At 45.7% G+C, this 12,608-nt stretch overlaps 1 protein-coding gene across 1 annotated transcript in view; it reads right to left on the bottom strand.

Moving 5' to 3' along the window:
• Positions 1–1,728: 1,728 nt before the first annotated feature.
• Positions 1,729–12,608, bottom strand: part of LOC139411909 (COMM domain containing 10) — a 41,745-nt gene continuing 30,865 nt past the window's right edge. Inside the window, exons 6-7 of the mRNA XM_071158663.1 lie at positions 2,264–2,326; positions 1,729–2,165 (exon numbers count right to left, since the gene is read on the bottom strand). Coding sequence (XP_071014764.1) covers positions 2,127–2,165; positions 2,264–2,326 — 102 coding nt within the window. The 3' untranslated portion in view covers positions 1,729–2,126. The remainder of the gene's footprint in view (positions 2,166–2,263; positions 2,327–12,608) is intronic.

The raw sequence follows: 12,608 nt of genomic DNA, 5'->3' as shown, positions 1-12,608 counted from the left end.
GTATCCTCAGGTCTGGTAATGAACACGGCCCCAGGTGGCTGTGGATCCAGAACCCCCCACCCCACCCTAACCCACCGTACCGTTACATCACATAATTAATCACAACATAGATATAGAACACTTGATATATTGTCTATGAGAGACATTGTCCCTCAGCACCCACTAACTCACTGTTACAGGCCCTGCCACACACAGGCTAGGCCTAATATGAGCTCTGTAACCCCACATAGGCCTAACATGAGCTTTAAAACTCCACAGGCTAGGCCTAATATGAGCTGCGTAACTCCACACGGAGATCCATGTTAGAAGTGGACAAAACTGTTGCCGATTATCTGCCACTAAAAGCAAGGTGAGACTTTAATTTAGTTGTATTGATGTGCGGAAGCGCTGGTTCTTCTCTGTGAAGTTTTAGCCTGGAGAGCAAAGACTTCTGGAGTTCCTTAGATGGCCTTGCACACTGCAGAGTATCCCCTCCTCTGTTTTCAATGTTATTGTCCATCTTTATGGTTACGCGCAAGGCTCTCAACTAAATACTGTGAGCAGACCGTTTATTTTTTGTCAGTTTGTGACTGGGTTAAATTGTCTGTCTGCTTCTTGGCACATTTGTACCAGAGCTGCTGTCATCTCAGCCCATTATTTGAGGGCCAGCGCTCTTTGCGCAGTGGTCGACCAGTCTTATCCAGGATTAGTGCATTATCCACTTATTTGAGCTGGCTGGTTCAGGCCACCCTTGATAATTGTCCATAAAAACCTGACTGCTTCGTGTTTACTGTCCAGCAGGCCTCGACACACACACGCACAAGTAGGACTCGGTTCTGTTCTCTCAGTTGGAGACTCAGAACGGATACTTTTTTTCCACGGCAGGATGCAAGCAGCCATCTGTTCCCCATGCTGTAGGACACACAGCTCCCTCAGGCAGTGACTTTGGTGATTTTTTTCCACATGGTGGCAAAACTGTAAATTGGGTAAAATAACAGTCGTTACAGAGGTCTTGAGAGGTTTTCTAGAGAGAGAGGTGACTTTGGATTATTTTTTTTGCATTTCAACATCAGGTTCAGAGTGCTCACTGCCTGGTATCTTCACTCCAAAGAGGATAAAAGTAGAGCAAAGGTTTCATTTTTTCCTCAGCTATTCTCCAAATTGTGCTGCCTGCGGCAGAGAAGCATGGAGCAGCTGCCAGAACCTACTCTTAAGCGAGTGACTAACTCATCCGTTTTACAACGGCTTTAGAGCCCATTCTACATGCTTATTATCCCATTAACACAGACGCTGCCTGCTAAGTTTGATACAAAAACAACCAAAGGCGACATAATTGTTAAGAAGGAAACAGCAAATTGAAATGAAAACTTTGTTCAATAAAAATCTTCATAAATGTGATACAAGGTCGTAAAGTGTTTTACTGTCTTTCTCTAGAGGAGGAGGAGGCGGGGAAACGGTTTCTTCTTTTGTTCAGAGCGATGTGGACTTGACAGGTATTACGTGAGGAGGACGGGATAACGTGAGACCCTGGGAGAGGAAAACCTGTAGCTATCTGTTTTGGTGAAACCTTCACCGTTGGACAATACGCTTCATTTTAAATGGCTCCATTTTGTAACGCTAATTGAAAATAATGTGCTTCATTTAGGAATGTCTGGCCCGCTAAGTGTGGAGATGAGGATTTGAACTGTGCCTTTGCACTCCTATCTGATGAAACTACAGGTGGGGTAAGAGAAGAAATAACAATGCCACTTTTCAGATTACAACATTTCTTATATTCCTCTAGTGCTTTAGATTACATATACATGATATCATGTTCTGTGTTTGTACATTAGTAACATTTCATCAGCATTCATATAGAAACATTCCTAAAAATAACATTGCCTCAATTTCACCAGCAACATTCATGTTGCACATCGGAAAACACAGGTAGAAAACTAGTTTCATTGAAGGATGAAATGTAGTTGGATTACAGTTCTATACACACACACGCACATCCTTTGCTCTCAACAAACAGGGAAATGTGAGATCTCCCTCATTATACCATCACATTGTTATGATAGGTGTCCTGTCAGTGTGCATGGGGAATTTTAATGACAACACTGCTTCTTCCATAGCTGTCATCATATAGAAATAGAATGGAACCCGCATCAGGTGAGGGAGTCCAATTGGGCTTGAACCGTCTCCAGCTGCAAGGAGAATGTTTGACAATTAGGTGAATGGAAACATGCCTGCGGGTGTTAAGGAGTCAGTGATGTGGAAAGCAGAACCAACGTGCAGCACTGACCTGGTTGTAGAACTGAAGCAACTCCTGGTGGCTGAACTCCACAAACACTTTCTCCACCACACTCTGGAAGAGAAGAAAGATTCACCATGAGTCAACCAACATCACGGCCAACAACACTCCCTCCGCTCTCTATAAAAAACAACACTACTCCCGTCAAATATTTGTGCACTTCTTCTGTCCATTGAAAGTAAGTACACCTACCGTCCAGTAAGTCATTTCCATCACTGCATGTACACTGAACAAAAAATATAAAAACGCAACATGCAACAATCTGAAACATTTTACTGAGTTGAAGTTCATATCAGTCAATTTGCTATCGTACACGTCAATCCAGAGCATCCTAAACATGCTCTATTGGTGACAAATCTGGTGAGTATGCAGGCCATGGAAAAACTGGGACGTTTTAATCTTCCAGGAATTGTGTACAGATCCTTTGAGACATGGGGCTGTGCATTATCATCTGAAACATGGAGTGAGGCCGGCGGATGAATGGCACGACAATGGGCCTCGGGATCTCGTCATGGTATCGGTACATTCAAATGGCCATCGATAAAATGCAATTGTCTTCGTTGTCCGTAGCTTATGCCTGCGCATACCATAATCCTACCGCCACCATGGGGCATTCTGTTCACAACATTGACAACAACAAACCGCTCACCCACCACGGTTGGAAGGCTGGTTGGAAGTACTGCCAAATTCTCTAAGACAACATTATCCCCAGCACAAGGTGCATCTGTGTAATGATCATGCTGTTTAATCAGCTTCTTGATATTCCACACCTGTCAAGTGGATGGAATGTCTTAGCAAAGGAAAAATGCTCACTAACAGGAATGTAAACTTCGCACACAAAATTTGAGAGAAATAAGCTTTTTGTGCATATGGAACATTTCTGGGATCTTTATTTCAGCTCATGAACATGGAACCAACACTTTACATGTTGCAACTATAAAATAGGAACTATATTGTGAAGAAATAACAAATAATAGGATACCAAGGAATTTAATCAAACCAAGACTTTGCTGTGAGAGTTATCCCAGTGTTGGGTTGCACACACACACACACACACGCGCGCACACACACACACACGCGCGCATACACACACACACGTAGCCGGAGCTGTGGGGCTGAAGACACAATGGGGGATGGAATGTGTCAGAGCACATTAATGAAACAGATATTAATTAGACCCAACATTATCATCCATAATTAAGAGAAGGGGAAATGTCGTCTCTCGCCAAAGCCCACTTGGTATGTGCGAACATGAAAATGTAGGGCACACACACACACAGACCCACCCATCCACCCACACTTGAATTGAGGTTTGACAAGGTAACAGATTTTGTGCAACCATATTTGCACATTATAAATATGTGACACAAGTCAAATATTATATTGTGGCAAATTAATTCTGGGAATGAACCGGAAAGAGCATCTACAAAAATCCCAAAAGATGACAAAATGCCAAAGCATATTGGCTTTAGAATTGCCCATTCAATCTTCACCCCTTACTATTTGATTTGTTGGTTTCCAGAGACCTCAGGATGATACATAGAGCTGGTTGAACTCTTTAAAATAGCCAACAACAAACTTCCTGTGATGGGGAGGTGAACCAGAGGACAGACCTAAAGGGTGAGGGATGTGATCTTCTCCACTGACATATAGCAAGAGGGGATCCTAAACATCAATGTGTCTGTCTGCCTGCCTGCCCGCCCGTCTCAGTCACAGAGGGGTTGGCTGTGTTTGGTGGTGTCAGTGTACATGTCATTGGTGGTGATGGGGAGGGAGGCACGGTTTAAACCCAGCCCAGTGTTTCAGCACCAAGGCCTGAGTACGATTTGACAGATCTGGGCTAACACTAATGGGTATACTGCAAGAGCACATGAAACATTGAGGTAGCTAGGACAAGAGGATCAGGAGATACACCACTGCACTGCATCTCTCTGTTTGCATGGGCTTCCTGTACAAATGCTGGTTAGAGAAGGACAATTCAATTATGTATTGGTGAAGAAATAACCTCTGGGTACAAGGTATGGAAGAGAAACAACCCGTTTGGGGTACCCTCTCACAGGGTACAAGGTATGGAAGAGAAACAACCCGTTTGGGGTACCCTCTCACAGGGTACAAGGTATGGAAGAGGAACAACCTGTTTTGGGTACCCTCTCACAGGGTACAAGGTACGGAAGTGAAACAACCCGTTTGGGGTACCCTCTCACAGGGTACAAGGTATGGAAGTGAAACAACCCGTTTTGAGTACCCTCTCACAGGGTACAAGGTATGGAAGAGAAACAACCCGTTTTGGGTACCCTCTCACAGGGTACAAGGTATGGAAGAGAAACAACCCGTTTTGGGTACAAGGTATGGAAGAGAAACAACCCGTTTTGGGTACCCTCTCACAGGGTACAAGGTATGGAAGAGAAACAACCCTCACAGGGTACAAGGTATGGAAGAGAAACAACTCTCACAGGGTACAAGGTATGGAAGAGAAACAACCCTCACAGGGTACAAGGTATGGAAGAGAAACAACCCTCACAGGGTACAAGGTATGGAAGAGAAACAACCCTCACAGGGTACAAGGTATGGAAGAGAAACAACCCTCACAGGGTACAAGGTATGGAAGAGAAACAACCCTCACAGGGTACAAGGTATGGAAGAGAAACAACCCGTTTTTGGGTAAAGGTATGGAAGAGAGACAACCCTTTTTGGGTAAAAGTATGGAAGAGAAACAACCCTCACAGGGTACAAGGTATGGAAGATGATAGTTTGAAGTGCTGCCATAGAGGTTGATCTATGATTTGTAAATTAATCATTATGATTTCATGTTATAATGTCAACATATCCGATGATATTCAAGCAGCAGGTAGTGCTATTTTATGATAGGCCTAATCTCAGCAGGTGAGGAAAGGTTGACATAAAAATGCACTTTTCATGAATTATTTGTTATTGTGCACTAAAAAAAAAGGTCTGATTTGCAACACTTGTCAAACTTTATGGAGCAAGTGCTATGGAAAGGAGAAGTGCTATTAGTGATAAAAGCACAGAGCGATAATACAAGACTGCTCCTACTTGTGACGCATCACCCTAACGATCCAAACCATTAAACACTGGACCTAAATAAAAAACACCATGTCAGAGATACAATGTTGATTTACACGAAGAAAGAGAAAAACACACGAAGAATAAAAAACATCGTCAGGGAACACTCGATAGATACCTAGAGAGAGAACGGGAATGTCAAATCCTGACAAACAGCTAAACTGCAATTCAATTGACGTATTGATCATGTTTACTTGTTGAAACAATCCCCTATGTACGTAATGAATCCCGAGTGGTGCAGCGGTCTAAGGCACTGCATCTCAGTGCCAAAGCAGTAAGATGCAGTAGATGTCACTACAGTCCCTGGTTCGAAATCCAGGCTGTATCACATCCGGCAGTGATTGGGAGTCTCATAGGATGGCTCACAGGTTTGGCCAGGGTAGGCCGTCATTGAAAATAAGAATTTGTTTTCAACTAACTTGCCTAGTTAAATAAAAAACGATGTATGTACCCTACTAAATACTCGCTGTATACTTTCGGTGAACGGGACTAATTGGGAAACGTACAGATTTCCCTGGAAATCAATATGAACCCCCTAAATAAATGTGCAAGGCAGACACGTTTTACAGGGTTATGTGGCTTGACAGTTAAATGAGGCCATTTTGAATGCTCTTGCCTTTGCCTTGTGAATTGTTGATGGAAATCTTGACAGAAACAGGAGGCAGAGCTGTTGGGTTTCTGGCATCTCACCCTCAGCTCCCCAAACATTCTTAATTATGAATAAAAAAACACAACTCCTGGGTTAACCGTTGCCATGGACACAGAGCTCTTAAAAAGCCAGCTTGAAGGTGTATGGTGCTGTCTGTTTTTGGCACAAAATGTCAGACATCCCTGTGTATTTGCAGAGCTGGGAGGGATATGCTCTTAAAGGGAAATGTCAAAAATATACTACTTCATATTCATCATCTCCAGCATCATGCTGCTTTTGCAACAGCTAATGGGGATCCTAATAAAATACCAAAAATACCCCAACATATGTGACAACGCAGCGTTTCTATGTTTTGTAGTAAAACAGAGAAAGATGAGGGTTTCCAATTACATCGGTCTGCATTGTGTGATTTTAACCAATTATGAGTAGGCATTGCTTACTAATTGCCTCCTAATTGGTTGAGGATGTCATTGGAATCAGTTATCTTCCTCAATCTTTACTACAAAACATAGAAACGTGTCATTTTCACATATGTTGATGTTGGGGTGGTGCTGGAGATGACTATGGAATTGTCTTTTTAAAATGTAAATTCCCTTCAAGTATAATTTTTTTGTCAAAAAAGCTGTAATATTCTGTTACCAACACAAGGGCATGAAAACCGCTCAAATGTCAATGTAATTAGTATTTTAATTGAAGGTGAGAAGAAAATAATTTTCATGCTTGCTGGAATGCTTATTGAATAGTCTGATGAGTTGGAAAAAAACACACTTGGAGTGGAATTGGTAAAAGCCAAATGTGTTGGACGTTTAGGTCATCATGTATTATATCAAACTTCTTCATTCACATGTCAACACAACCATTATGTTGCATGACAAATGTAAATGAAAAGTCCCAAATCTGACATTCACTCAGATCCAATATACAAGTCAAACAGTCTTCCCTGTCACACCCCCCTGGAGGGCCTGACGCCTAGGGAAAGGTTTCTGTCTGCCTGCCTGTCGGTGTGCGTCTGTCTGTCTGCCGGTGTGTGTGTGTCGGGGTGCCTGTCTGTCTGCACCTATCTGTGTCTGTCAGTGTCTGTCTGGAGACAGTGGTCAGCCCAGGGAGAGACTACATCCCCTAAATTCCATCACACCATAAACATGCCAGGAGACAATAGGTAGGATATTTACAACGCTACAATTCAATGGGATTTTCAACTGTCATAAATAGATGGAGGGTTTGTGCAAATTCCTGGCTGTGGCCCCCAGCATGCAGTCAGAGATGTGTAGATTACGCCCAATGAGCTGAGGGGGCCCCAGGCTGGGAGCCAATGTGCCAATCTGCCACTCAGAGCTCTTCTGATTGGAGTCACCAGAGGCCCAGTCTGGATTCTAATGCCTGGTCTTGGTACTGGTACTGGTACAGGGAGAAGTGAGTGACTTTCAGATGTCACAGAGGGACACTGTGGTTTATGACCATTAACTAGAAACCATGGGCTTTCGCAACAACCACAACTGACAAGGCTGTTTTGATATATGTCTTCACAGAAGCATGACTGGGTGAAGCGTTGCTCCTGCCGAGCCTGTGCAGAGGCAGGACTGTGACGTTACGTCTTTCACACCTTTGTTCCTGCTGCTGTAGACGCCCAGGGGCAGAGAGATGTTTTTTCTTCTAGCTCTGCCTGCATTTCGAAAGCCCACATATAAACAGGCTACCAGAAGCCCACATATAAACAGGCTACCAGAAGCCCACATATAAACAGGCTACCAGAAGCCCACATATAAACAGGCTACCAGAAGCCCACATATAAACAGGCTACCAGAAGCCCACATATAAACATGCTACCAGAAGCCCACATATAAACAGGCTACCAGAAGCCCACATATAAAACAGGCTGCCAGAAGCCCACATATAAACAGGCTACCAGAAGCCCACATATAAACAGGCTACCAGAAGCCCACATATAAACAGGCTACCAGGGAAGCATCCATCCACTGCAAGATTGGATTGACATTTGTTGAAAGCTAAGTCGAATCAATCCCCAGATGAATACAAAGATCCAATTAGAGAATAGGAGAGCATATGTCTACATGCTCGGCCAGCCAGACTTGAGCACTGCAGAAAGATAAACAAAAAAAATGACAGAGGATCAGACAAAGGACACATCAGACAGCAGACGATCCTAATGGCAGCACTCCTGAAAGGATTGGGTTATCAGACTGTTACAAATGGAAACTCGGGCTTTCTGGAAAATAAGGATGTTTAAATAAAGACCCTTTCTGATGTGAAAACATGATGCAAGAGACAAGAGGATCTCTAGATTAGAATATACGTTCATGACATAGGATATCAAAGAAAACATTCTCTGTGTCTTTTAACACCAGGTTTGACTGACACGCCAAATTCGTAATTGACGATGAGCATACATTTATGAACTGTACAGACATTTGGGATACAAAGGATGTCCTCGGTGGTCGAATGAAAATAACAATGGCAGTTTTGCCTATTGGTTTGTATGCTAATGATGTCAGAGGCAGAATTCCTGTTAGTGCTTGATTACAATAAACCACATCCTCTGTTGTGACTTCAAAAACAATGAGGCCGTCGCTGTGCTCCAACCACGACATGCAGCGCACACATCCGACTCCGGACCAACCTAATCTGCATTGCTCAACCACAACACAAAACCCTGAATGCTTTATTGAGAGGTTAATGTTGGTCTGAGCTCGAAGCCTCCGGGGAAATTGTTGGGTCATTTTGTTTAGCAGTTAAAGAAATAGAAGTGTCCCCCTTAGCTGACTGACTGTACCCTAGTCTTACTGAACCCCAGCTGACTGACTGACTGTACCCTAGTCTTACTGAACCCCAGCTGACTGACTGACTGAACCCTAGTCTTACTGAACCCCAGCTGACTAACTGACTGAACCCTAGTCTTACTGAACCCCAGCTGACTGACTGCCTGACTGTTCCCTAGTCTTACTGAACCACAGCTGACTGACTGCCTGTTCCCTAGTCTTACTGAACCCCAGCTGACTGACTGACTGACTGTTCCCTAGTCTTACTGAACCCCAGCTGACTGACTGACTGACTGAACCCTAGTCTTACTGAACCCCAGCTGACTGACTGACTGAACCCTAGTCTTACTGAACCCCAGCTGACTGACTGAACCCTAGTCTTACTGAACCCCAGCTGACTGACTGTTCCCTAGTCTTACTGAACCCCAGCTGACTGACTGACTGACCCCTAGTCTTACTGAACCCCAGCTGACTGACTGACTGTTCCCTAGTCTTACTGAACCCCAGCTGACTGACTGACTGTTCCCTAGTCTTACTGAACCCCAGCTGACTGACTGACTGACTGATCCCTAGTCTTACTGAACCCCAGCTGACTGACTGACTGACTGATCCCTAGTCTTACTGAACCCCAGCTGACTGACTGATCCCTAGTCTTACTGAACCCCAGCTGACTGACTGACTGACTGTTCCCTAGTCTTACTGAACCCCAGCTGACTGACTGACTGTTCCCTAGTCTTACTGAACCCCAGCTGACTGACTGACTGTTCCCTAGTCTTACAGAACCCCAGCTGACTGACTGACTGTACCCTAGTCTTACTGAACCCCAGCTGACTGACTGACTGTACCCTAGTCTTACTGAACCCCAGCTGACTGACTGACTGTACCCTAGTCTTACTGAACCCCAGCTGACTGACTGACTGTACCCTAGTCTTACTGAACCCCAGCTGACTGACTGACTGAACCCTAGTCTTACTGAACCCCAGCTGACTGACTGCCTGACTGTTCCCTAGTCTTACTGAACCCCAGCTGACTGACTGCCTGTTCCCTAGTCTTACTGAACCCCAGCTGACTGACTGACTGACTGAACCCTAGTCTTACTGAACCCCAGCTGACTGACTGACTGAACCCTAGTCTTACTGAACCCCAGCTGACTGACTGAACCCTAGTCTTACTGAACCCCAGCTGACTGACTGACTGACCCCTAGTCTTACTGAACCCCAGCTGACTGACTGACTGTTCCCTAGTCTTACTGAACCCCAGCTGACTGACTGACTGTTCCCTAGTCTTACTGAACCCCAGCTGACTGACTGACTGACTGTTCCCTAGTCTTACTGAACCCCAGCTGACTGACTGACTGACTGTTCCCTAGTCTTACTGAACCCCAGCTGACTGACTGACTGTTCCCTAGTCTTACTGAACCCCAGCTGACTGACTGACTGACTGATCCCTAGTCTTACTGAACCCCAGCTGACTGACTGACTGACTGATCCCTAGTCTTACTGAACCCCAGCTGACTGACTGATCCCTAGTCTTACTGGACCCCAGCTGACTGACTGACTGACTGTTCCCTAGTCTTACTGAACCCCAGCTGACTGACTGACTGTTCCCTAGTCTTACTGAACCCCAGCTGACTGACTGACTGTTCCCTAGTCTTACTGAACCCCAGCTGACTGACTGACTGTACCCTAGTCTTACTGAACCCCAGCTGACTGACTGACTGTACCCTAGTCTTACTGAACCCCAGCTGACTGACTGACTGTACCCTAGTCTTACTGAACCCCAGCTGACTGACTGACTGTACCCTAGTCTTACTGAACCCCAGCTGACTGACTGACTGAACCCTAGTCTTACTGAACCCCAGCTGACTGACTGACTGTTCCCTAGTCTTACTGAACCCCAGCTGACTGACTGCCTGTTCCCTAGTCTTACTGAACCCCAGCTGACTGACTGACTGACTGAACCCTAGTCTTACTGAACCCCAGCTGACTGACTGACTGACTGAACCCTAGTCTTACTGAACCCCAGCTGACTGACTGACTGAACCCTAGTCTTACTGAACCCCAGCTGACTGACTGAACCCTAGTCTTACTGAACCCCAGCTGACTGACTGACTGTTCCCTAGTCTTACTGAACCCCAGCTGACTGACTGACTGACCCCTAGTCTTACTGAACCCCAGCTGACTGACTGACTGTTCCCTAGTCTTACTGAACCCCAGCTGACTGACTGACTGACTGTTCCCTAGTCTTACTGAATCCCAGCTGACTGACTGACTGACTGATCCCTAGTCTTACTGAACCCCAGCTGACTGACTGATCCCTAGTCTTACTGAACCCCAGCTGACTGACTGACTGACTGTTCCCTAGTCTTACTGAACCCCAGCTGACTGACTGACTGTTCCCTAGTCTTACTGAACCCCAGCTGACTGACTGACTGTTCCCTAGTCTTACTGAACCCCAGCTGACTGACTGACTGTACCCTAGTCTTACTGAACCCCAGCTGACTGACTGACTGTACCCTAGTCTTACTGAACCCCAGCTGACTGACTGACTGTACCCTAGTCTTACTGAACCCCAGCTGACTGACTGACTGTACCCTAGTCTTCCTGAACCCCAGCTGACTGACTGACTGAACCCTAGTCTTACTGAACCCCAGCTGACTAACTGACTGAACCCTAGTCTTACTGAACCCCAGCTGACTGACTGCCTGACTGTTCCCTAGTCTTACTGAACCACAGCTGACTGACTGCCTGTTCCCTAGTCTTACTGAACCCCAGCTGACTGACTGACTGACTGTTCCCTAGTCTTACTGAACCCCAGCTGACTGACTGACTGAACCCTAGTCTTACTGAACCCCAGCTGACTGACTGACTGAACCCTAGTCTTACTGAACCCCAGCTGACTGACTGAACCCTAGTCTTACTGAACCCCAGCTGACTGACTGACTGTTCCCTAGTCTTACTGAACCCCAGCTGACTGACTGACTGACCCCTAGTCTTACTGAACCCCAGCTGACTGACTGACTGTTCCCTAGTCTTACTGAACCCCAGCTGACTGACTGACTGACTGTTCCCTAGTCTTACTGAACCCCAGCTGACTGACTGACTGACTGTTCCCTAGTCTTACTGAACCCCAGCTGACTGACTGACTGACTGATCCCTAGTCTTACTGAACCCCAGCTGACTGACTGACTGACTGATCCCTAGTCTTACTGAACCCCAGCTGACTGACTGACTGACTGATCCCTAGTCTTACTGAACCCCAGCTGACTGACTGATCCCTAGTCTTACTGAACCCCAGCTGACTGACTGACTGACTGTTCCCTAGTCTTACTGAACCCCAGCTGACTGACTGACTGACTGTTCCCTAGTCTTACTGAACCCCAGCTGACTGACTGACTGTACCCTAGTCTTACTGAACCCCAGCTGACTGACTGACTGTACCCTAGTCTTACTGAACCCCAGCTGACTGACTGACTGTACCCTAGTCTTACTGAACCCCAGCTGACTGACTGACTGTACCCTAGTCTTACTGAACCCCAGCTGACTGACTGACTGCACCCTAGTCTTACTGAACCCCAGCTGACTGACTGACTGTACCCTAGTCTTACTGAACCCCAGCTGACTGACTGACTGTACCCTAGTCTTACTGAACCCCAGCTGACTGACTGACTGTACCCTAGTCTTACTGAACCCCAGCTGACTGACTATACCCTAGTCTTACTGAACCCCAGCTGACTGACTGAACCCTAGTCTTACTGAACCCCAGCTGACTGACTGAACCCTAGTCTTACTGAACCCCAGCTGACTGACTGACTGTTCCCTAGTCT

This window comes from Oncorhynchus clarkii, chromosome 6, assembly GCF_045791955.1.
Source record: "Oncorhynchus clarkii lewisi isolate Uvic-CL-2024 chromosome 6, UVic_Ocla_1.0, whole genome shotgun sequence".
NCBI classification, from domain to species: Eukaryota; Metazoa; Chordata; class Actinopteri; order Salmoniformes; family Salmonidae; genus Oncorhynchus; species Oncorhynchus clarkii.
Note: the sequence above shows the minus strand (reverse complement) of the source record. Positions and strands in the feature narration are given on the sequence as shown.